This window comes from Neocloeon triangulifer, unplaced genomic scaffold (genome assembly GCF_031216515.1).
Source record: "Neocloeon triangulifer isolate White Clay Creek 2 clone unplaced genomic scaffold, ASM3121651v1 ptg000002l, whole genome shotgun sequence".
Classification (NCBI taxonomy): Eukaryota; Metazoa; Arthropoda; class Insecta; order Ephemeroptera; family Baetidae; genus Neocloeon; species Neocloeon triangulifer.
The window spans coordinates 7,520,324-7,545,407 of record NW_026775545.1 but is presented as its reverse complement, the minus strand read 5'-3'; the positions used below and the strand labels follow the sequence as shown (position 1 = coordinate 7,545,407).

Sequence of the window (25,084 nt, the reverse complement as noted above, 5' to 3'; positions counted from 1 at the left end):
TTAAAACGGAAATTTACGAGCTCGCAGGCATTTAATCCCGTTAAATTCCAATAAAATCGGCGGCGAGCAAATTTCCCACGTTCAGGGAGACGCACGACGGCAAATAAGTCTGAATAATTTGATGCGACAAGCGCCGCTGTGCGTAAACAGCAGCAGGTTAATAAATGTAAAATTGTAATTTACGGTTATCGTCGTAATAAAGGGCGGCGTGGTGTTGGTGCCGCCGGCACTGGGAGACAAACACACGCATGCACCTAATAATAAATAATCCTGCTCGGTTGAATAATAATCGCGTCTGCAACGCGAGAGAGTGTTGGGGAGCCTGCCCGGCTGGTTGCAGACCCAGCCAGGGGTTCTCCCTCCTCTTTTCGTCTTATTAACGCATTTCGCATAAACAAGGCGATAACTCATGTTCGCCCGGTGCCTCCTTTGTGCCGACGCATTATATGCCGTTTAGGCGTCCGCAGAACTTGCCGCAATGTCGGGGTTAAACGAGCATGCTGTATGCCTAAGTACCTTTGTGCTGCCTTATTTGCAACAGTGCGATTGTTCGTTCGTACGTACATACATAGCACATGCGAAGGAGAACAAGCGAGAATTCATTGGAGTCCTTTTTCGCACTTTATGTGAATTTAAATTGTTGCAGGCTTAAGCTTTTTGCCCACGCGAATACCGCAAGCAAATGTTTCGCCTGCAGCTTGACCGCTGACAAAAAAAATTGTTTTCATCCTGCTGTCAGTGAATTTAATTTTGCATTTTATTCTGGCGTGACTTAAATTTATTTTAAAAGAAATCTATATGATTAATCTAGGCTATTTTTTTAATAGGTCAATTCGTTTTTAGATGTTAAATTGATTGAAATGAAAACTTGTCTTTTATTCCAATTATCATTGTTCTCTTTTTTGAAAAGCTCACAAAATTTATGGCGAATCTGAAATACAGCTCTGCAATTTGAAGAAAATAATAAAATGTGTGACATTTACCAAAATCATTTTCCAGTGGCAAAGCTGCACAGTGAAAAAAATTGTATGAAACCTACAAAAATAATTAATTTAAAAATTTTCACCATGAGATATTACAATTATCATGGATACAATGTCGACGAAGAAAATGCCTTTTTCACTTGATTTGGAATGAACTTTAAAAACGATGTTATAATTTCCTTATACAAAAATTGAGGCTCGTCTCAAAAGCCCTCAAATTTTATCGACTTTTTCTAAAGTCCCGCTATTTCTTGTATTTTCTTATATTTTTTTCGTTTTTTATTTTTCTTTAGGTATTTGGACTTAATTAAAAATTATAATACCAAAATTTATTGTAATTTCAGTTTTTTCCTGTACATAAATTTAAATGAACGAAAAATTATTTGGAAACAGCAAACATTTAAGAGATTTGTTTGGAAAAAATAAACACCTTTCGCACACATCACACACATTCATGCTCAGGCAGCATTAATTCCCATTAAAAATTCACTATGTCGACGCCGCGTTTCAAAAGCTCTCACTGTTGGCAAACACACGCGCGAAGCAGGAAAGCGGCAGAGAGCAAAATTTCACTCTGGAGCGGCATTTTCTTCTCGCCGACGCAAACAGCAGCACACGCAGCCGATTTAAATTTACGTCCGATGCAGATGTCTGACGAAATACACATTTTCGTGTTCTCCCTTCCAACATTGCTGCCGCTGGAATTGCTTACGACTGAAAAGGTGAGGTTCGTCTCCAGCATTTGCATGTCGCCTCAAATTTCAATTACCGCGCGCGAGAGCGACTCGAAGGCGCCAAATTATTTCAGGCTAGGCCTTTTCAATTCCGGTGACACTTTCGGTTTTAAAGGAGAGAAATAATAATAATGGAAAGTGCAGAAATTCTCGTTTCGTCCGCGACATATATTTTTGCGAACGATTGCAGAAAGAGTTTTCGACTCCTCACGATTTAATGAGCCGACTGACAGGCGCGCGTTTAACAAGCTCTGTGCTGTCACCAGCACATGTGCAAAAGCCAACTTTGTTCACAGTTGACGCCGCGTGTATATTTTATATTCCTCTGAAATCCGCATTTGCAGCTCTCGCTTGATTTTAAAACGCGGGAAAGGGTTGCAGCCTTTTAGCTCTCAGTCAAAGAAAGAAGCTACTTATCAGCATCAAAGTCCAATCACCCGCCAGATAGAAAATGAAATAGAGAAACTCGCTACTGGAATCATCTCATCCGCTCACTTCCCTCGTTTTATTTTTCCATTTGAATTGCGCTGCGTTTTTCCTTATCAGTACACCCGCCAACGCGCAACAAACTCATGCATAGCTAAGCATGCGTATACATTTATAACATTCGTCTTTCTCGTACGCATTTCGCAAGGATCTTTTACCTTTTTTTCTGTTATGCAAACGACTCGGTGCTTCTTTAAGATGGCATATATATTTGCCCCATTTTGTTCAGAAGCAATCCTTTGAGGATTTTAAATTACTGCAAGTACGTTGAAGGAAGTTCATTACGGCAGAAAGCACAGGGCTGCAATTAACGTTTTGCAAATGAGACGGCTCGAGAGTCATTGGTGTGAATGAAGCCAAGTACTAAACGAAGTGAAACAAACAAGACCAAAGAAGGGTCTTTGATGAGATGAAAAAGGCTCGTAGAGTTAAATTTTACATTGTATAGTTCATATCTCAGTTAAGGAATCAAATTAAAAAAAAAACCCATCTTATAAAAAAGCTCCTAAAGTGGCAGTCATTGGCAGTAAAATTATGTGTTCAACTAAATTTTTATTTAAACCTTTAGTTCTATTTATAAATAATTTGTAAGGAAGTGATTTCACAACATAAAATTCTTATCTCTAAGTAAATGTGCAATAATTTCACCTAAAATGTTTATCTTATCACAGCTAGGGATTTTTTTTATTAATTCATAGCAAATTAATTTTAAAAAGTATACTTTTGATGAAAAAAATTCAGAACTATATTTAAACTAAACTTGAATAACTGAACATTTGGCAACAGATTTGTTATTCAGGTGACCATTTTAAAATGGCACGTTTGAGGTCACTCATCCGTGCACCCTCTCTCAGGTCTGAATCGTGGAAATGGCATTTACGGGGCGGCGACGGGTGACTTGAGTGGGTCTGGCCACCGTCGTGTTTGCCCTTCAAATCAAAAGCAATACCTCCAGATTGGCTGCGTGGGGGTCTCGAAAAGCACGCAGGCACGGTCCGTGTATGTGCTGCAGAGAGAGTGAAGCCCCAGGTCCGCACCCGCAGGCGTCCATAAGTTAACATTTGTGTACCGGACTCGATAAACAAGATAAACACAGTCCGTCTGCAAAACATTGCGTGCGGTAAATGGCAAGTCTGTCGACCGAGCCCAGTGCTTTTGAGACCAAATGTGTGTACTTTGCCTCCGTGTGCGTCGCTGCGGAATCGAGCTGTGGGTGCGCGTGTGAGAAAGGAGCAAGAGGACATGACCCTTTTTTTAATTTGAACTTTTATTTTCTAGTAAAATAATGTGAATTATTTTATTAAGCAAAATTTTTTAATTATAAACATTATGCAAATGCCAAAAATGTATTTTTTAAATCTTTTTTTGGGGTTGGGTTATACTACATACCAGTGTCTTTAAGTTTTTATCTTATATTTGTTCAAGATATAATAATTTATAAATATTCGATATTTTGAGATTATACACTAAATTACTGTAACTATTTGATAATTTATGTGGCTGTGTCTGTTATTTTTGAACAGGGAATTATAGTAAAATCACTTTTTGTTTGATTTTGCTTTTACTGCAAGAAAAATTAAATAATTCATTAAAAGCTTCAAGCAAAATGATTTTTGTTCATTATTTACCTGCTAAACTTGATCTATAATATGAGTCATATGAGTATTGATGCTATTCTTAATTAAAACGTCGCCAAATGTATTATTAAATAATGAATATTTTTGAGGCTTCGTAAACATTACCAGAAAATTAAGTCAAATATAGTAAGAAATAAAAATTATTGAGTCGCTTTTAAAAAAAATAAATACAATTGCATTATTTTTCTTCTGCTGTAGACACTATAGCTCTAAAGCCTGAGCAAATTCCCAGCGCCTTATTTGTGCACAGTAAGAGGCAAAAGTGCAGCTTTTGTGAGTGCAAAAAGCACTCAAGGCTAGCGCGAGTGGGATCAGGTCAAAATCCGCCGGAGAACGCGAGAGAGCGGTGTGTGGTCGGCAGTGCTAAAATGATCCCCGCGCAGAGAGACAACGCGCTCTTTGCCAGCAGCAGGGTGGTAATCAGATTTCGCATACGCACGCAGAGAGTCCAATTGAGATAGATCAGCACCCACGCCGCAGCTAAAGCGCCAGAGAATTAAGTTAGCCCATTGTTGTTTCGGGATTTTATTCCGTCTCTCTCTGCCGAGGCAAAAGAGAGATATGGGCCGACGGGATTGTTTTATTGCCTCTGCGCCCTCAAAGGCCTGTTAAGCCGCTTTATATCCGCACTGCGAATTAATTTCCCTGCTCGGGGTGACAGAAACTTTTTGCACTCTTCTTTTTCACATCGGCTGCTGTCAGGAAAAAATTGCACTCAAAATTTTGAAAACCATTAAACGCGCATTGCTTGGGTGCAAAAACTTTCAACCCTTTCAACAATTATATTTGCTTTTCAGGCAGATTTAATCGGGATCAATTGAAGAAAATCAGGTGCAATTAGTTACGTCACTAGTAAATATTAGTTGTTTATATTTAATGTTCTGGCAAAAAATCAAAACTTATTCTGACATCAACAATAATTATTTATAAATTTTTACTGTTTATTTGTTTAATTTTTTACAATTTCAATATTTTAAATTCATTTTTCTTTCAACTTATTGTTTCTTTATACTTTGCCATACTTGTGTGCGTTCGTAATTGCATTATTTCTTTAATTTAATTTAAATTTTCTAGCAATATTAGACATAAAATTAAATTGCAAACCCAGATATTGTTTAAAAAATTTTAGGTAAACAAAAATATATTCAAATCACTTATTCGGCTCCATCTTCAAAACATATTCTGCAGCCAATGTCTCATCTCTAAAATCCAATACAAAAAAGGCATAGACGCTCATAATTGGCATAGTTTAGAATGTAATCCGAAAAGCTTATACGAAAAATGACTTGGCAGCAATACAAGACTAAACTAATTCTTTGCGGCCCATGCTTGGCTGGACCATTCTGGAACAAATCATTTAGAGCCGGCTGGGTGGAGGGGTGGCTTTTTATTATTTTGTCAACAGACCATAAAGCAAATTTAGTGTGTCCGAGAGAAACCGATGGCATTTTCCATTACTGTTATTGCGTTTTACCAATAGCTAATTTTTTTAGTCTTATTTTGTATTTCTTTTAGATGCCAAAATTTATTATAATGCAACTGCTGGAGCTGTGATATAATGCAGTACAGGCTTGCTATGACTATAGCGATATATGGCGCACATATTGCCAATATTTCATGCGAGCAGACAGCCTAGGGTTGCATCCCCACCGTTACGGCTGAAAGAGAAAAGAGAGAAAAATACACATATAGCGTTGGTGCTGTGAATTTATTCCTGCGATTTTTATTTTCAAGTCCTCTCTTTATTGTTTCGACGGCACGTGCGAATCGAGCGGCCTCTGCGTGTGTCGCTTTGGCCCTGTGCGGGGAGACGGGGCTGGATTACGGCCCGAAAATGCAAATCGTCACGTTTTACAGTGCCGTGACACTTTTCCGCGGAAAAAGAGTTGTTGGCAGGGGTGATTCCCACGTTGCGTGTTCGTGTCAAAGGCACACGTCGTATAAATAAAAACGTATGAATACAAAATTGCACACACACTTGTGAGACCGCGGGGAGAAAAACAATAGAGCAAACTTCATTAAGTTTACCTTTTTACGAGTTGCTTTTTTGATTGTAAAATTTATCATAAACATGCTCAAGCGATTTCCGTTTAATTCAAACATAAAAAAACCAATTAAAAACGTCAAATCATAATTATAATAGTGGTATTTTAACTATCAATTATTTTTTGTGAGCAGCACCTAAAAGTTGTGTATTTAATTAATCAAATTGAGGCTATTTTTTTTTTTAATTTCTAAATACGAGGTTATCGTCAAAATTATTTTTTATTTCTTGTATTTGTACTATTTTCTGTGTGGTGAAAATTACTGGCTGGATTTAAACTATCACTTTCTTATTGAAATTTAAAATTGTTTATCTCAATAATGTAAAAAGAAACATGTATTTAGTAGCTGGGTCAAAACATGTTTAAATCGACTAAATCGAGATTAACTACATTTTTTAGAAGAAACGTTAATAAGTGGTTTTGTACGTCCTTTCAATTAATAGGAATGTCCTGGCTCACCTAGCTCATATATAAAATTTAACCTTTCCATCAGCCAATTCAGAATTCAAATGATGAAAATTTACTAAAAAAAAAAAATAATGTCAATTGTTAAAAAATCTCTAATCTTAATCCTAAAATTTTCCCCATTTGTCGCAATCCCAAAATAATTGCTTGGGCCGTGACGAAGCGAATCTGCGAGGCAGATATTCAAGTCCATTTCGATTTTATCTGCAAGGTGGAAAATTAAATCGGTCCGAATTAAACGCACGTGTTGTGGCAACGGAGCGAGAGAGGGACACAAACAAGCTTTGTTCCTCGCTGCACCAATAATTTTCCGCGTGACGTGCAACAGCCAGGCTGTGTGTGTCGGTGTTTGTGCAGCGCTGGCCGTAATTAGGCTCCTTATTCCGGCCTCGGGCACAGCCTAAGCGGGTCGACGTGTTTGCAGACGACGCGCGGCGGCCGACCGCACTACTCTGCTCTCCGGGCGTAATTTGCATCGGCCTGGGCGGGGGGTGGGGGCTGTGCACCCGACTAAAGGGTTGCAGCTGGTGCACACATGCACTTGCAACTTATTCGTGTGGCGGCCTATCCGTTTACGCCGAGAGCTACAGAGTCTGCGGCTGCACCAACACACACAAAGTCGAACCGTTCGGCTGCACCACCACAGCTGAGGACACGTTCTGCGGTCAATAATTGCCACTATTTGTGTCACTGCTGAAATAAGAGTTTTTTAATATGTACATAATGTATATTAAATTTAAAAATTTTATATAACATTTTTTCTTATTAATTTTTATAAAATATATTATTTTATTTTTATTTAAAACAACTTTTTGTTCTATTTGTCCATCTATGTTATTGGTGTATTTTTTATTTTTTTTAACTTCTTTAAAGTCAAATACATATCAATCTGATTTAAGAAAAATTCTAAGATTTATAAGAGAAACGTGATCTTAATTAATTAATTAATTGCTCTTCGAAAACTGAAAATAGAATAATTTTTATTTTCAATGATCAATAAAATGCGTATATAATAGGTTATTTTAAACTGTAATATGTAAAAATTTACGACAACTATTGATCTCCACTTCCAAACTTATGTGACAAGAATATGCAAAATTTAAAGTCGCGCGGTGCAATATGAAACTCCTGAAGATTATCCCTTGATTGATCATCATCATAAACAGCCTTAAATTTCATGAACAAAAATTAATAAATATACAATTCATTGATCTTAATGTGAAAATATTGCATTTTACAATTTTTCAAGAAAATATCAACCCAAACTATTCCAGAATTCTTTCTATGTGATAATTTAAATTCAACAACACAATCTTATATATTATGCTTTAGTTGCTAAAAATTAATGTTTTTAATAAAATAATTATATGTATATTAGATAAAAGGCGCCAGCAATTAATGCTGTCAGTTCACTGTAATAAATTTCGCACCTTTTCTTTGCTTAGCATTAATTCTAGCTCAAGCTTCAGATTGCCGAGCAAGAAGGAACGAGCAAAGCGTTATCTCTCAACAAATAAATATAAACGCGCCTTCTCATACCAACCCTACGCCTTTCTGTTACCGTCTGAAAACTTTGAAAAACTTGCAAAACCAAAATGAGGTGGAATTAAAAATTTCTTATTTTTTTTTATTTTTTTTTTATATTTTTTGAGGTTTCAAAAACTTACAATTAGGCTCAAATTCAAAATTATAGTTTTACAACTTGGCAGCAGACACAAAACTTGTCCCTTGTAGAGTTATCTTGGCTGAAAATGTATAATCTATAGAAATCGATGCTGCACAAAGTTTCCTGGAAAGATTTGGAAGCCCATCAATCATTGCAGTATAAAATCACGTGGAGCAAATGAAGTCGATATCTCTAGTCCGCAAAATAACCTCTCAGTTTGCTGGCGGCGGTGGAAAAACCGAACGAGATCATTGTCTCTGTCAGTCCGGATAAAGAGAGAGCGCAGGAGAATAAACCATTATTCGTCTTGGCGCGGCGGCGTAATAATGTGATTGTCACAAAATAAGAATGGCGTCGTCTGAATAAAGGAGATAAATATTGCCAGTGAAATAGATACGTGAATGAAATGCCAGCTCCTTTTTCACCAGCGAGCGAATCTATCTCGCGTGGAGGAGCGCATTATTCTCTTGTGAGGCCGCTGCTTTTGCTTGTTCTTCTCTCGCCAGGCCTGACATCATTTATACAAGAAAGAATTAGGGTCGTGTAAGGTCGGAAAGACAGCTTGACAAATGAAAATACCAGGTGGCTACGTGGAACTTGGCCCGGAATTCGCATCTTGCGCAAAACCCGTAGAATTTTGTTAACTGTAATGTCAAGTGAAAGACGTACGTCTGTTTTTTTCACTGGAGCAAAGTGCAATGTCACGAAAGATTAGCATAATAATCAAAATAATTTAAAAGATGAAAGTTAAGATAAAATGTCTGATAATAATTCTTCTTTTTAATAAATTGTATAATTTTTTTTAAATATAAAATCAGAAAAAATTTGATCGTAAATCTATTAAACTAATGCAAATTGAAGTAACTTCTTTACTTACAATTCACATTTTTTTATTGGAACACAGAGAATCACACGATATTGAAAAAATACGTACTTGATTTGTCCCAACACTTTTGAACGCCAAATACAAAAAGCCTTTTTCTAACTGGTATAAGTAATTATTGTTTTTTCTACTGATTTTGCAATTTAATTTTGTATTTCTCTTAAATTTGCCATTCTTTGAAAGAAAAGTTTTTGAAACCATCGCACACAGACCTTCGAAGATCCTCTAAAGCTGACGAGGGAGCCAATATATCAGGTGGAGGGGTCTCTGTGATCTCATGATGTGAAAATGTAGTCAGCTGGGATGTGACACTTGATTTAGGTTTTACTTGCGCCTCGCTATATTAGATGAAGACATCTCACACGCACTTGAGAAAGAGAAAGCGAAAAGAGGAACGGAGCAAGGAAATCCCAACGGGGACGCACTGCGAAAATGGAATGACATTTTCCTCTGTTCAAATCTTCGATTCGTGGGCGTTCGTTCTCTTCGTATCGGGAATTTATGGAGGAAACGGCAACGCTTGACTGACTGACTGGAAAAACAACCTGTCTGTTTTATCAGCCAGATGAAGTTATGTCAGCCTAAAGTCGGCTCCCTCGCACCACCAGCCATGCAGAGACACGCTGAATGGAACTTTTGCACAGCCTTAAGACGCTGCTTGTGAAAATATTAGCTCGTCTTCAGTGAGCACTTTTCGTTAATTGAATTTCGGTTTGTGGAAATATATTTAACTTTTCGGTTTTGCAAGATTAATAAATATAATTTCCAAGCATTAATTTCATACATCTAGGGACAGTTTTCTTTGCTTATTGATCTGCTTTTCAAAGAAAATTAAATGGAGATTTTAATTATGAAAAGAAGAACGATTGTTTTCAAAATCAATTTTCAGCCCAAGTTTCCTCTATTTTCTTACTTTGTCTTCAAGCATAGAAAATTCACAACAAACAAAAACACTGCTTTATAAAAAGATACTCAAGTCAGAGTGAAAATTGAAAATTCACGGTTTTATCGTTTCAGTTCACAAGGTTTTAAATTTAATTCTCATTAAAACGGCAGTTTTTCCCTCATCTCACAAGCAGAAGGAAAATGGGCATATTTTTAAAAATTATTTGCTATTAAGTTTTAATTAAAGTTGAAAATTAATTTGGCCTTTTTTAATTTACAGAATATTTCATCAGCGGCTGATTTTTCTTTATTAATTTCATAAATTAATAGCTGAGGCAGATCAACAGTGAGAGTCACAAATTTTTGTATACGGAAAGGCAAAGTTTTATGGTCACATGTTGTACCACAACGCAAAACCACACACTTGCTTTATTATTCAACACTTTCCGTTTCACCCTTAATGAAAAGTATAATGTGGGTCATGCATATATACACATTCTCTGGTTTATGTGCCGCTCTGGCTCGCATACATTATTATTGCGGTACATAAATAAATTTATATTTCCGGCTCACTCGCGTATATTAATGTGTGCGGTATGTACGTAGGGCATGAACTCGACCTCACTTTACACATGCATTGGCATGCACGCTCGCCGTCTTGGCAGAATTTTTATTAAAAAAGTTAGCCCGAGCGGCAGTTTGGTTTAAAATTTGTGGTGTGGATTAAGCTGGTGGAAAATATTTTAATATTTTCATGCAGCTTGGAAAAGAGCAGGACGGAAGGAAGGAAATTGCTTCGAGGGGAGAGAGAGCCGTCGTGCTGTGTGCGAAGAAACAAATTAAAACTGCCTTTGAAGTGGAGTATTGCTGGCAGTAGATGGATAGGCAACCGGCTGCGTCTTGGTGTTTAGCGTGATGCATAACCGGATACTTGACGGGCGTTCACTTTGCTGACTGAAAAGATGTAAGTAAATAAATTCTATAAAAAAAAAATGCAATACAACGGTCAAAAAATTTATGCTTTGTTACTTCGATGAAAGTAATAACAATGAAAAATAATGAAATACAAGTGCAATTAAAGAAAAATTATTTCTCTTTTTGTAATACTGGCAAATAAAATAATATTTTTTGATAGGCTATCAATGATAGCAATCAATGAAAGAAAAAAATTAATAAATAAATTAGAAAATATTCCCTTCTTAAAGAATTTTTTTTTTCTAATTATAAATTTATCTAATGTACTGATCATTATGTGTTGTAGAGGTCAGTGGACTGTATAAACAAGGCGGTGGCAAAGAGATAGATCGGTAATTTCTGGCAATCTAAAATAATAACTTAACAATGGTTGATCAAACCATCCTTCAAGCTCAACAAGCAAGACAGTCATTCGCTAACCAACTGCCATGGTGAAAGCATACATTTTCATATTGGGCATTCTTGTCCCCCTTTCTTGGGCCAGCTTTTGCCCAGAGCTAGAAGGAAAGCTTGATTTCAAGCCAGAAAAGGTAATGAGACAAAGCTCTCTAGTTCATCAACAAATTATTATTATAAATCACATGTCTTTTTTAGATTTTTTTTTTATTTAAACTTCATAACTCAATTGAAAAATCGTGATAAACAAAATTTCACAGGTCAAGTTTTTACTTTTACAGCATTGATTTATAGGATGTAATTTTTATTTTAAATTCATTTTGGGGTTGGCTAAATTTTTATTAATTATTTTTTTTCAGTTTGTTGGTCAATGGTATTACGCTGCATACAACACTAATCCAAACCGACCGTGGCAAATTAAATGTGCAGAATTCAATGTGACCTCTAGGCAAGTGGAAAACACCGGTCGACACAAATTGAACTACCTGTTCAGCTACATTTCCAACGAGCGCAAAATCTACGTCACCATGCACACCGAGAGCGTTGACCCCGAACTACCCGGAAGCTTCTACAGCGTGGGAAAAAGGGTGCAATCTGACTTCTGGTCAGGTAAAAAAATTTGGTTTATTTTGTTATGATTGTATTAAAAATTAAAATTAATTTCCTCGTTCAGACGTGCACAGGGCAGCTATAGTGGCAACTGATTACGAAAACTATGCCGTCGCTATCTTGTGCTCGCCGGTCTTCAGAGTGGACACTAAAGATTTTGAGGCCTCTGTGTGGGGTTACATCTGGACAAGGTCAAGAGTGCTGGATGACGAAACGTTCAGCGTCCTAAAAAATGTTCTCATAGACCACGGAGTGCCCAAGTCGACCATTCAAGACTCTCGTAACGAGGAAAATTGTTGATATTTTTATTTATTATATTAATTATGCTGCAATTTCTTTTGCTAACGAAAATTGGGTAAATTTTTAACTATTGAAACAATAAAAATTGAAATTAAACTGTCGAAAACGTTTTCTTTTGAATTCTCTTAAATGTAGCTTAAATTTTATTATTCCAAATTTGCTGATTATTTGCTAACCGGATACAACGCAGTTAAAATACTTTATAAGAATTATCTTTTTTTTAATATTATTTTTCTCGTTTTTCCATACCATTGTGATGGAAATGGGAAAAAAATTATTTTCATAAAAAAATCAATTAGTTATATTTTCTGTAAAAGAGTGAAATGAATATTGACTTTTTGAATTTATTTTATCTGTTTTTTTTTTATGACAATTAATAACGGAGGTCAAAGGTGACGTTCAAATATTTGTTAGTTAATAGATCCACATTGATGGTCTCATTGACCTGTGCCTCGTGCCCCTATGCAATGGTTGAGTAACAAACTACCGACTGCAACATTTACAAGTCAAATTAAATTATAACACAAAAATTATTTACAAAATAAAATTGAAAAAAATTTTTAACTAAATAATCCTTTTAACACACACCAAGAACGTGATGAGGAAAGTGCGCATCAATAATATCTTCAATTTTTGGCAATTACGTACCCGTCTGTCGCGACAGACGAATAAAAATTAATGTTTTCAACATATTCTTGGCGCAGTGCAGTTCAAGAGGTCGCGGGCAATGCAGTCGGATGTGATAAAAAAATCATCGAGAACTTTTGCTTTCAGTCTGAAGGCCATCGTCAAGCCGAGTACACACGCTGGAGTCAAAATGCGCCAAGAGGCTATTTTTGTGTGCGCGATTTTGTGTACGCTCGCTTTAGCCGACGACACGTGTCCGGATTTCTCCTCAAAGAAACCCTTTGACGCTGCAAAGGTAAAACTGACAATATTCAAAAACAAATTATTATGGTTTAAAAAATGTAAATACTAGACACACATAGCTTTATTAGTATTTAGTTTTGAACGCAATCTGAAAAATCTAATTAAAAAATATTACTTTTATTTATTTATCTATTTATTTTATTTATTTATTCTCCATTCAGATACAATGAAAAACACATACACAACATCTTACATCAAGTCAAATAATTCGAATTAAGGTCGAATTAAGTATTAATTCGACCTTTTTATTGACTTATAAAAGAAGGAAAAAATGTAATTAATAATAAATTTACTTCAATGCAATTTTAAAAAGAATCATAAAAATTATATTATTCTGAATGATAAAAAAAAATTACCTATCACATATCTAGCCTTTGTCTAAATCGGAAATTATATAAATGCTTTGTGAAATTTATATGTATTATCGCCCTCATTAAATTTTCAATGGCCAGTTTGCAGGAACATGGCACACGCTGGCCTACATTGAACACCCAACTCACACGGGACCCATGAAGTGCGGAAAAGTTGAAGTGACCCACAGCAAAAACGGCGCGGGAAAGACAACGCTGAACTACAAGTACGACTACTTCGAGAACGGCAAACGCAACGTGGCGTACAAACTTTCGCAGGCTCTCCACCCTGAGACCCCCGGACGGCTGCAGAGCACGTGGCGCATGGAAGGCGAAACCACCTGGTCCAGTGAGTGTCTTTTCAGAGACACAGAAAACTGTCTCATTTTCTGCAAATACCGGCTTATTTTTGGCACTAATCTTCATTTTTTATTTTCCCTTGGTCTCTAATTTCCCAAAAAAAAAATGTATTTCTAAAATAAAAATCCTTAAAAGTAATAAAAGTGCGTGGATAAGGAAAATTAGAGACCGAGGACCAAAAATAAGTTGCTGTTTGCAGAAAACGAGACTTGAAATAAGCTTCGGGTGGAATTAAGAAGCAAATTATTTCTCATCCTCGAAAGGCTCGTTTATTTTGTATGGAAGAAAATTCTTTATAGAGAAAATCTGTGTGCTTTTTTTCTTCAATCTACCTTTTTTGCCAGAGGGAAATCTTTCCAATATCAGCCCACTAAAGATGCATTCAAAGCATGGAAGAAATATTGAATACTCCTTTATTTACCTTAATATTTTTAACTGAAATAAATATTTTTCCTATTTTAGATGCTTACGAGTCCAGCGTGATTGCCACTGACTATGAAAATTATGCCGTCGAAGTTCTCTGCGCCTATTATTATATTGAGCCACACAACGCCTTCATCAGGTCTTATTACGCACAAATTCTTGGTCGCAAGACTTCCCTGCCTGCGGATACTCTGAAAACTCTCAAAGAAATCCTCACCAATTATGATATCCCGCAGAATATCATCAGAGACCTTGACAACAGCAACTGCGCTAATTAATTGAAAGGAAAAAAAATATTGTCTTCTATTTCTTGAAATAAAGTTTAAAAAAATTATGAAAAATTATTCACAAAATTTCTTCCCGAAATTCGTAATTTGTATAGTGTTTCTTAATTTAAATTATTAACGAAACAAAAATAGGAAAAGGCACTTGACAAATTTTAGATGGTATTTTCCCTGCCTCGCCTCAAGCTTGAGTCTGGTATCTATAAAGTTAAAAATAAGAATAATAACAATGCACGATAGCGCACTAGAGAAATTTTGGCCTTTAGTCTTTTCCTCCGTTACGAATTATTATTCTTCTAGAGGCGACACAAAGAAGTCAACGAGAGCGACAAGTTGTTATTAAATAACACCGAGAAGTAAAGAATAATCTGGAGCATAACATGCGCCGCTCGCTCGCGGCGCTGTCACGTAAATTATTAATAGCAAGCAGTCTCGCCACACACTCAAAGTTTAAAGGTCAGCGAACGAAGAGACCGTGTCGCTGTCGGCAAACAAGTGCCTCGCCATTTATTCGATACTCGGGCAGATCATTAAATTGATACGACCTTTAAGCTTTGTGTGCAAAATTAGCTCAGATATTGTAGATCATATTACATAATGATATTGAATCTTCGTTGAGGAAAATTAATTGGTATTAAATACATAAATATTTTTTTGTTGGATACAGAATATATTTTTAAAGGAATATTTAAAATAAAATACTCTAAAGAACATCTTGCTGGTTGGTGTTGTTGCTTTTTGTTATATATTAAATATTAATTAAAAATGTTTTTTTAGCTTGAATAAATTTTATTTTTTATTTTAAATAAATTTAAGATGCACTTTATGTTCTTTTTTTAGTTTATCCTTTGAATTTAATGTTAATTTTTTCAAAGTTTTTTAAATTTAATTTGTAATTTATATTTTATTGTTTACATTGGTGTTAAAATTATTATAAAAAATGTTTTCATTTTAAATACATAAACATAAATTACTGACTTCATCAGAAAATATTTATTGAACAAAGTAATGCACCAAAGGAATTGTTTTTAATGTCGAAATATTATTCTCTGCTCAAATAATTGGATTAGTCATTTTCGTGGATGATCTTTAATTGAATAATATATGGATCTGATATGTGGCAGACATATCGCGCGCATCACCAAAAGCCGTTTGCAATTCCTTCTCGCTTGAGACGAGCGCTGCTGGAACGCGCTTGAGATGCGAAACACAATAAACCACTTGATAATACAATCATTCCGAATTGAAATGGGATCTGCCAGCGTGAACGGGGTGACGTCAAAGTGCGAGTCGCGCCAATTGGCTCCGCATAAATTAAAGCACTCGGTCCTGCACGCGAATATTAATGCAGCCGACGTCTTATGTAAGAGCCCGGCGTCACTGTTTTTGATTTGTAAAATGTCACTCAAATTCAAGTGCTCGTAAGGTGAAAATAAAACCTGCAAACACATTCAGCTGGGCGTCTTCGTACGTTTATGATTGATAATCGACAATGTGGAAAATTACAATGTGAGCAACGCTCGTCTGCCTGACAACAGAGATAAAATTGAATTAAAGTGAGTGCCGGGTGAGTGCCCCTCCTACAATTGGCCAAGGGCACACGACCCACTATAAAAGTGGCCACCTTATCCGAGTGCATCCACACTGACCGTCTACAGGGAACATCAGCAGTCCGATCATGCTGAAATTCTGCGTCCTCCTGTTCGCCGCCCTCTCGGCCGTCCAGGCCTTCGACAGATGTCCGTATTTCTCTGCCAAAACACCATTCGATCCTTCGAAGGTATTATACATTTATTTTTTTTTCAATTTCGTTAGAATGTGAATTAATATAATTTAAGTAAATTATATTTTCATTTTGCGAAATGTTAATTTAATTATTAGAAGACACCGGTTTTTTTTTAATTCTTGATAATGATTGTGACAATTATTAAATTAAATAAAGGGAATTAAAAAAATTGCAAAACCTAAAGCCTTGTAATCGGTTTCCACCTTTAAATATTTGAGGAGAGTCAATGTATATTTCTGTATAAAGGCGTCCAGGCGAAGCAACATTATTGCTCCATTAAACTTAATTATCATATAAAATGGAAACAATATAAAATTTAGATTTATCACTAATTTTAAAATAATTTTAAATTACTTCTATTAATCAAATTGACATTAATTCCCAAGAAAGATATTTCATTTAGGTATCATTTTATCTGCTTCATAATTAATCAATTTTTTGCACCAGTTCGCCGGTCAGTGGCAGATGGTGGGCTACAACGAACGCGCCGATCACCCAGAGGTCACGCGCTGTCTTAAGGTCGACATTGTGACTGCTGAGACCGAGGGCAAAACGTCCGTCACCTACAACTACGACTACATTGAGAACGACAAGCCCAAGAAGGCCCAAATCCTGTCACAGACCTTCAAGCCTGGTTTCCCTGGACTCTTCTACGGAGTGTGGAAGAGCGAGGATCTCACCAAGTGGTCTGGTGAGTTTCAAACTAACATTATTTATTTATTTTTTGTCGCAATCATAAAAAAATAGCTATTAAATTTTTATGATTATCAATTTATCAATTAAAACAATGAATAAATATTTGATTTTAATCGAGTAAATTCATAGGAAACATTCATAAAAATTGTGCTTTTAATTTACTTTAATTGCCTGAATAATAACTGAATAATATTTCACATTAAACGGGAGATTCAGGCAAACACAAAATTAATTTAAATCAGATATTTTTTGTAATATTTCTATTTTTCGCTTTTTGATCTGCTTCACTATTATATTTTTTTAAGTCAAAATTTAGAAGAAAAAAAAAATATGTATTTTTAAAATAAAATAAATATATAATTTACTTTTTATGTTTCCAGAACCTTACGTGACCAGCATTCTTGCCACCGACTACGAGCACTACGCTTTGATCGCCGCCTGTGCCCCTACCTATGATGCCGAGAACAAGACTTTCGGCAGGTCGTTGTACACTCAGATCCTCAGCAGAACAGGCACCCTGAGTGACGACACCTACAACACCCTGAAGAACGTGCTCAGCAGCTATGACGTCAACATTGACTCCATCAAACTCATGGAGCAGACCAACTGCTAAAGTTTGGCTCCAACGTCTTGCCAAAAGCTACGAAAAGTGCATTTTCTCCAGCAACTGCCGATAAAAAAAAAAGAAATGAAAAATAAATAAGAATCGTTAAGAAATCATTTAATTTTTTATTATATATTTTGATCGCAATATCTACTTCTGTAATAGTATTAAAATTCTTCATCCAAAAATTAGAGTAAAAACATTGATGAAACATGAATTTTTTGAAAAATTTCACAAAATTTATATATATATTTTTTAATTTAATGCTAAAATTCAGCTGTTTCACGTTTAATAAATTTAAATTTCAATAATGGAATAGTTTTAAATGTGCTTGTTAATACAAACTTTGTAATGTGGGTTGCAGGTACTTTTTAAAATTTATCTCTTGGTACTTACGGGCTGAAATGAAGATTCTGGTTTAAAATTGATGTAGTTGAGCCGAGTTTATACTCAAGTTGAGGATTTGTTGCCAGAGGTAATTAGCTCATTATCTGATGCGCCGGCAGATGCACCACTTCTTGCCGGAGCAGATTTGCTGCTCGGAAGTGTGTCTCGTGCGATGAGTGAAAACAAGTTTGCATAATCTCTCGATGGAGAAGAAGTCATTGTGCAGATAAAATTAAGCTCTCTTGCAGCCTGAAGTTGTGACGCAAAGTACTCGAGACGGAAGAGTTAACGCTATGTGTGTGTAGTGCATACCCCGTAATAAGGTTTGCCTTGCATGGTAAATGAACAACATGCACGGAATGGGAAAAATAAGTGGTGGAAATTTTCAAAGTAAGCACACAAGAGCTTTTCCCACTTGCAAAAACTCACCGGCTTCACATGCATACAAGTATACACGTGGAGTAATTGGCTGGGGACAAAAAGAGAAGAACGGAAAATTGTGCTCAAAAAAATTTCGTCTCTCACAGCCATGAGTTATTGACTTTTTTATATTCCATTCTTCTTGGAAAGTTGCAAATAAAATTTCCTCCAGTTGTGGGATAAACTTTAAACTTGTTCCAAAAGTTCGCCACTCACGTCAGCAGGATTTTCCCTAAGGCGAACTAAAGGTATTTATATAAACCAAATATCGCCAATTTCCTTTCCTCCCATGGGCATTCTGAAGTGGACTTTTCATGTTTTGTGTCTCTTGTAATATCAATATGAGATTCCTTAAAGCAATCGAAAACTTACAAGAACTAAAATACAAGATTGAAATTATTTCATCGCGCAATTACCTGAAAAGAATGAAAATTCACCATTAAACCAACCATTGATTTCGTTTTTAGTTCTGAAGATACAAAAAAACTCTAAATTTAAAACCAAAATATAATAATAGGCGCATCTTCAAATTCACTATGCAATATTATAGAATTAAAGTCTTGAAAAAGAGAAATTTTAATTAGAAGTGGCATGAAGGATCCGCTGCAACCCTATGAGAATATCTTTCCCAAGAGCATAAATTTTCCTCTATTTTTGTCGCTTCCCACGAGACTCTTTGCCTCAACCCTTTTCCTCTCCCTGTCAGTTCAGGCACACTTTCAGCTGCCCAACAACTAAATGCTCACGGTCACAGACGCTCATACTTGACTATAACGCAAATTGAGCAAATACGGCGATGCTAGCTGTTAGTACCGCGCCTCTAATTTGAGTTTTAAAATAATTGCTGTTTACAAACAGTTTTATGGGCCAGCGTGCAGGGCCCTGGTGGAAAAGTATCCGGAAATTACGGCGAATAAGCGGCCGTGTTGTGTGCCGCCTGACGCTGCATATTAATTGCAGACAACACTCCGGCAGCCAAAAGTTTGCCTCCTGCCTTTTCCCGCCAGACCAACTTTTAGTTATTATACACCGGTGGCGGTGGCGCGAGCCACCATCGCCCTGTGTAATTACAAATGCGCTGTCCGTGCTTAATTTTTAAGTACGGTTTTCACGTGCGTTTCACTTTTTTTGTTCTGGGCTGTGATTTCCTTGAATTTCATCCTGAAATACAATTTTGCAGTATCTTGATTTTGGGGTTCAATGAAAAATAGCAAAGTAAGCATAATTTTCTTTTGTAAAACAAAAAAGTTTGATAAATGCGAATAATTGAAAACTAATTGTAAGATTGGGACGAAAAATCAATTGAGAAGTTAATCATAAATGAAACATTGTTAGTGTGCGTGTTGTTCTAATTATTGCAAGTGTCTTAAAACCTCTTAAAAATTATTCAATTAAGCTCCCGTGACGTCCCCCATATTCTTTTTGTGTTCTCTATGTTGGCGCCATCGTCGTGTCTCCAAGTTTTGCATTGTGAAGTGAGCTTGTGTGCGGTGGAAGATGATAATAATTTATCCTCTTTTGACGCTTTCAACTCTGATGAGGAGCTTTGAGGTTTAAGCGTCTGTGATAAAGCGTGACAACTCATTATGCTCGAGTGTTTTACAACACTTGAATATTTAACGCTCTTTGTATATCATCTCGTGAGAGGGAAATATCTTATTACGTACTAATAATGTGCTGGGTAACCTTGTTTTCCGCTTTCAAAGACTTCTAGTAGTTGTTATATTTAAGATGCATCGCTTCTTATTAACTATGGTCTGCCTGTGACTTAATTTGAAGACTTCCTGTTGTTCAGACTCAAACAATTTTAACTGTGTAAAATTATTTAAGTTCCTATAATAACAGTAAATTTTTATAGGTTTCAAACAGGTTATAATCTCCATAAATAACCTTTGACAGGTCAAAATTATTATATTTGTTTAAAATATAAACCTCAAATTAAGTAAGTTGTAAAAAAAAATTCAAGGTAACTCTTGAGCGTGTTTGAACGCATAAAATTATTTCAGTGCTCCTCAGTTTTGAAAGCATTATGCTGTTTATACTGATTAAAAATTTATAAGGATTTCGTTTTTCCCATTGTTGGTAAAAGCCACTTAAGGAAGAAGAAAATTGTATTTCTCCTGCTGGATAAAGGATTTCGCCTTGTGAAGCAGTGGCGGCGTTATTGCGAGGAAGAAAACAAAAGACGTTGCGTTTTTGTGTTGAGGCCACTTCACTCTTTCTCATCCTCCGCCGCTTTCTCTCCGGCAATTAGATAATGCGCGATGTTTCGCCGAAACGAGAGCAGCTCCAGAGCGAAATCTGCCGCCGCCGCCGCTCTCGAGTTTCAAAGAAGATGAAGGAGTTTTTAAAAATGTGTCCCGTGTGCCTTTGTTTTCGCAAGAGAAGCAACAGCGGAGCCTTGCAGGGTGGAAGTTCGGCGGCGACGCGCGGGCAGGTTGGTTGTAATTGGATTCTCTTTACAGCGGAAAAATAATGCCAGAGGTGGTCTTGTGAGAAACGCAGGCAGGGTCTCTCCTTTATGCACACGCGAGCGAGCTACACACCAGTCACTCACTCATTCCCTTATTCAATTTCTTTGCCAAGTCAAGGAAAGTAAAAAACGAAAGAAAACACGCCGCCCGGCATAAAGGGTTGCTTAAATAAGAGAGAGCGAGCGGTTCATTTCGCCATAGTAATTATTCTGCATTCAAAGCGCGCGACACGAGATGGGAAAACGAATATTAAGGAGCCGTGCGCACGCTTCTTATATATTTTTTCAAAGGGCAGTGCATCCAGGGGAAAGAGAAGCCCTCCAGCCACGCCACCCATTCATAAAGGAAAGGCTAAATTGGTTTTCTCTTCAAATGTAAAAATATGTACCTTACCCTTATTTGATCAGAAATACTTAATGAAAAAAAAATTAAACTTTTTTTAAGAGCACAATTGAAATGTGGAATTTGTTATTGTCATATAATAATATGTTCAGAAATTTGGAGGTCACGTTTAATCCAACAGTAAAAGTTAGAATGTGTTACCGAAAAAAAAATTGAATACATTTATGGAAATATTTGAATAAATTGAAAAAAGAATAAATAATATTTATATTTATAAATATATGTAGCCAATTTTTTTCTATACAACAAACATTTTGAAAATTGATACACAATATAAAAAATATTATACCCATTATAGTGAGAAAAAATTATTTTGCAATACCAAAGTTAATTAAAAAAAATTATATTATGTCACAACTAATTAAACAGGAGATCACCTGTCATCTCTTTCATCCACTAATTCATTTGAGTAAAATTTATTCCAAAAATCAATTTCTATTTTGGGTAATGTTATAGTACGCGCGACGTGTTTCCCAAAATCCCTGATTTCAGTTGGCATCACTTGCATTACGTCGCGCGTTTAATAGTGGTTTTACGTCGCGCATACAATAATGGTTTTACGTCGCGCGCTCAATACTGGTGGCGGTAAAATTGTTAAGAAAACCGATTATTCCATCGATACCTCGGCAACATGTATAGCACGCGCGACGCAATTCTTTTCCTACAATCTTAGTTAAGGGGACTGCTAGGAAGAATAGGGGCCCTTGGGATGGGTTCAGAATGGGGCAAGACGACCTCTGGAGGGCCGTGCGCACCCTTATAGCAGGCGCGACGTATCATTATGGGACGCGCGACGGTCGAAAAGCGAACTCCGGAGGGCGCTTTTCACCATCGTCAGAGGCGCGACGCACGCTTATAGTACGCGCGACGCATGCTTTTAGTACGCGCGACGCACGGCAAATTAATTTAAAGGTGTTGCACGCGGCCGGAGTTGTGGGCGCCCCACGAACCGGCAACTCGGAGGTGGGCAACCCCCAAGATTAATTTTTGCAGAAGCCGCGAGCGAGGGGTGGAGGCGCAGCGAGGTCGAGGACGTGGGGAAGGCCGTGTGGAGGGCGAGGACAAAAGGGCGGCTGTGTTCATGAGGGGGCTCCGCAGGAGCCCCCTCACGAACCCCGCCCTTTTGTCCCGCCCGGAGCCGGCCTTCACCACGTTCTCGGGCGAGCGCGCCTCCAGCCCGAAGCTCGCAAACCCACAACGGAGTTGCCCACAAAAGGTGTTGTCTGCAAAGGGAGTTGTGGGCACCACACTTTTTGCTTTCTAAGCCCTTTTTGCAGACAATTCCTTTTGAAAGCAACTCCGTTGTGGGTTTGCGAGCTTCGGGCTGGAGGCGCGCTCGCCCGAGAACGTGGTGAAGGCCGGCTCCGGGCGGGACAAAAGGGCGGGGTTCGTGAGGGGTCTCCTGCGGAGCCCCCTCATGAACACAGCCGCCCTTTTGTCCTCGCCCTCCACACGGCCTTCCCCACGTCCTCGACCTCGCTGCGCCTCCACCCCTCGCTCGCGGCTTCTGCAAAAATTAATCTTGGGGGTTGCCCACCTCCGAGTTGCCGGTTCGTGGGGTGCCCACAACTCCGGCCGCGTGCAACACCTTTCAATTAATTTGCCGCGCGTGTCGCGCCTCCTATAATCGTGCGTCGCGCGTACTATAACCGTGCGTCGCGCGTCCTATAACCATGCGTCGCGCCTCTGACGATGGTGAAAAGCGCCCTCCGGAGTTCGCTTTTCGACCGTCATAGTGATACGTCGCGCGTGATATAAGGGTGCGCACGGCCCTCCGGAGGTCGTCTTGCCCCATTCTGAACCCATCCCAAGGGCCCCTATTCTTCCTAGCAGTCCCCTTAATTAAGATTGTAGGAAAAGAATTGCGTCGCGCGTGCTATAGAGGTTTCCGTGGTAATCGGGAAATAAAATCGGTTTCCTTAAAAATTACACCGCCACCAGTATTGTACGCGCGACGTAAAACCATTATTGTATGCGCGACGTAAAACCACTATAGAACGCGCGACGTGATACTTTTACATGGGAGCATAAGTGCTGCCAACTTATGAAAAAACACGTCGCGCGTACTATAACATTACCCTATTTTGTTTAGGGACGAGTCAAATATAAAGAAACATTTTCAAATCTTTAGTTGTATATAAATCTAATGCATTGCGTCAAAAAGTTGGCATTTTTTTACATTTTCACTGTCTGTCTATTGGACGCTTCAAAAGCAGTTTTTTTTGCTTTGTTTACTGCCCAGGTCGGAATTTTGTGATGCAATTTTTAATAGTGAATTTTATCATCCCTAGCTAACTTATATTTTATTTTATTCTTTTTCAGAATTTAGTGATTTGAATCAAATGAACGATAATAAAAGTATTCTTTGACATTCCATAAAAGCAATTGCGTTTTTTCTAGCGATTACTTGGTTTGTTTGAAAGCACATTTTACTAAGCAGGAAAGTAGTTTGCTTTAAACGCACACTTTTATTTAGCTTTTGGAGAAAAGCAAGCAATTGCTCTCCCTTTGCATTATTTATCTCCAAGGAACTAGGGTGGGGCTTCTCTTCGCATCAAAAGATGCGAATGTGGAGAGAAGACACACTCAAAAGGGAAGAGGCTGCGAGCATGGAAAAGAGAATGCGATGAAAAAAATACACTCCTGCGAGAAAGTAAAGTAATAAAGGACCCACTTTGTGCGCGCGGCAGTCTAGCTTTGCCAGGCACAAAGGGAGAAATGAAAACAATGATATATTGCAATAAATAAGGAAACACAAAACTCTGTCGCGCATATACACGGTTCTCCAGAACGAATATTGTCCCTGCTCCCCATATGTGCTGCCTGCTACAGATAATATAACTGTGATGGCTCTATCGATTCAGACCATCGGCAAATACCTTGAATTGTTCTTGGATTTTCTCATTTTACTTCTTGTAAAAAGATGTGCACCAGGTATATTCTTAAAAATTTAAAAACACTGATCATCGAATTTATTCGTGATGAGGACTCTGACGACAGGCAATTATATACATATTATAAAACATGGTAATACTGGTGCTGGGAATTTACATAAGACATTCTTTGGGGAATTTATGGTTTTCTGCATTTTTCCATGTGGATGATTAAAATTTTTTGGTAGCTTCAACGTAATGTTCTCACTGAAAAGCTGTTAATTTTAAATTATTTGCGATTTTTTAAATTATATAAGTTTCACTAACAAGAAAATGCCGTACTCTTAAGTACCAGTTTCTTCTAAAAAATTTTAATTTTTGTATAGAATTTAAAATATGTGAACACATTTTTTAATAAAAATATTACTCTTTTTAATTTTCAGTTGGTTACAGTTTGTTTAGTTAACAGAATAAGGTTTATTCATGCTTGCTTAATTTATTTTTTTATATGCACTCTTTCCATGAAAATTTAAAATAATAATATTAACTTAAACTTAATGAACTTCCAAAAGAATATCAAAATATAATAAAAGAAAGTATGGCAACTTGAGTCTGATGAAATTTTCCGAACTGGACCAAAAGTTTGCCAGTTGCCCACTTCGCCGTTACTTTCGAAAGTTGGAGCAAGAGAAGAGGGGCTTGTAATAAAAGGGTCGAACGATTTCGCCGAAGGGTGAGCTGCTGTTTCACGATGCGGAGCGCCTCTGCGATCGGTTCGGCGTGCTGTTGCTTGCGATTCGCGCGCGTGGACTTGCATTGAGGTGTGAATGATTAATGGTTGCTGCGGTTTGGACATGCCCTGTGATACACCAAAGGCGCAGAATTAAATGGAATCTAATTTATACAGCTACAGTTCCGTGGCGTGATGGAGTGATTCGCTCGGCAAAGTACGCGAGCACAACGTTTGATTAAAGGCAACTTGTCGATAATGGCCCACCTAGCTTCATTACGGCTAAATACGTTCGCGCTAA

General features: G+C 37.3%; 3 protein-coding genes across 3 annotated transcripts; all 3 read left to right on the top strand.

Moving 5' to 3' along the window:
* The first annotated feature begins 11,141 nt into the window (after window positions 1–11,141).
* On the top strand, window positions 11,142–12,182 carry LOC132205185 (uncharacterized). Its single transcript, XM_059634119.1, has 3 exons — window positions 11,142–11,289; window positions 11,515–11,764; window positions 11,829–12,182. The coding sequence occupies exons 1-3, from the start codon at window positions 11,188–11,190 to the stop codon at window positions 12,062–12,064; spliced, it is 588 nt and encodes a 195-aa protein (XP_059490102.1). The 5' UTR covers window positions 11,142–11,187; the 3' UTR covers window positions 12,065–12,182.
* A 642-nt stretch (window positions 12,183–12,824) lies between these two features.
* On the top strand, window positions 12,825–14,468 carry LOC132205014 (insecticyanin-A-like). The gene is made up of 3 exons (XM_059633821.1): window positions 12,825–12,986; window positions 13,447–13,693; window positions 14,167–14,468. Exons 1-3 carry the CDS (start codon window positions 12,882–12,884, stop codon window positions 14,403–14,405), a joined length of 591 nt encoding a protein of 196 aa, XP_059489804.1. The 5' UTR covers window positions 12,825–12,881; the 3' UTR covers window positions 14,406–14,468.
* A 1,561-nt stretch (window positions 14,469–16,029) lies between these two features.
* LOC132203628 (apolipoprotein D-like) lies at window positions 16,030–17,611 on the top strand. The gene is made up of 3 exons (XM_059631533.1): window positions 16,030–16,191; window positions 16,645–16,888; window positions 17,274–17,611. Exons 1-3 carry the CDS (start codon window positions 16,090–16,092, stop codon window positions 17,504–17,506), a joined length of 579 nt encoding a protein of 192 aa, XP_059487516.1. The 5' UTR covers window positions 16,030–16,089; the 3' UTR covers window positions 17,507–17,611.
* The last annotated feature ends 7,473 nt before the right edge of the window (window positions 17,612–25,084 follow it).

What these genes read in the sequence shown, in the direction of transcription:
- LOC132205185 (XM_059634119.1), top strand. Translation starts at nt 11,188, where the DNA reads ATGGTGAAAGCATACATTTTCATATTGGGCATTCTTGTCCCCCTTTCT. An exon ending in TTGATTTCAAGCCAGAAAAG is followed by an intron (nt 11,290 to 11,514) that starts GTAATGAGACAA and finishes ATTTTTTTTCAG; the next exon opens with TTTGTTGGTCAATGGTATTA. An exon ending in GCAATCTGACTTCTGGTCAG is followed by an intron (nt 11,765 to 11,828) that starts GTAAAAAAATTT and finishes TTCCTCGTTCAG; the next exon opens with ACGTGCACAGGGCAGCTATA.
- LOC132205014 (XM_059633821.1), top strand. Translation starts at nt 12,882, where the DNA reads ATGCGCCAAGAGGCTATTTTTGTGTGCGCGATTTTGTGTACGCTCGCT. An exon ending in AACCCTTTGACGCTGCAAAG is followed by an intron (nt 12,987 to 13,446) that starts GTAAAACTGACA and finishes TTCAATGGCCAG; the next exon opens with TTTGCAGGAACATGGCACAC. An exon ending in AGGCGAAACCACCTGGTCCA is followed by an intron (nt 13,694 to 14,166) that starts GTGAGTGTCTTT and finishes TTCCTATTTTAG; the next exon opens with ATGCTTACGAGTCCAGCGTG.
- LOC132203628 (XM_059631533.1), top strand. Translation starts at nt 16,090, where the DNA reads ATGCTGAAATTCTGCGTCCTCCTGTTCGCCGCCCTCTCGGCCGTCCAG. An exon ending in CACCATTCGATCCTTCGAAG is followed by an intron (nt 16,192 to 16,644) that starts GTATTATACATT and finishes TTTTTGCACCAG; the next exon opens with TTCGCCGGTCAGTGGCAGAT. An exon ending in GGATCTCACCAAGTGGTCTG is followed by an intron (nt 16,889 to 17,273) that starts GTGAGTTTCAAA and finishes TTATGTTTCCAG; the next exon opens with AACCTTACGTGACCAGCATT.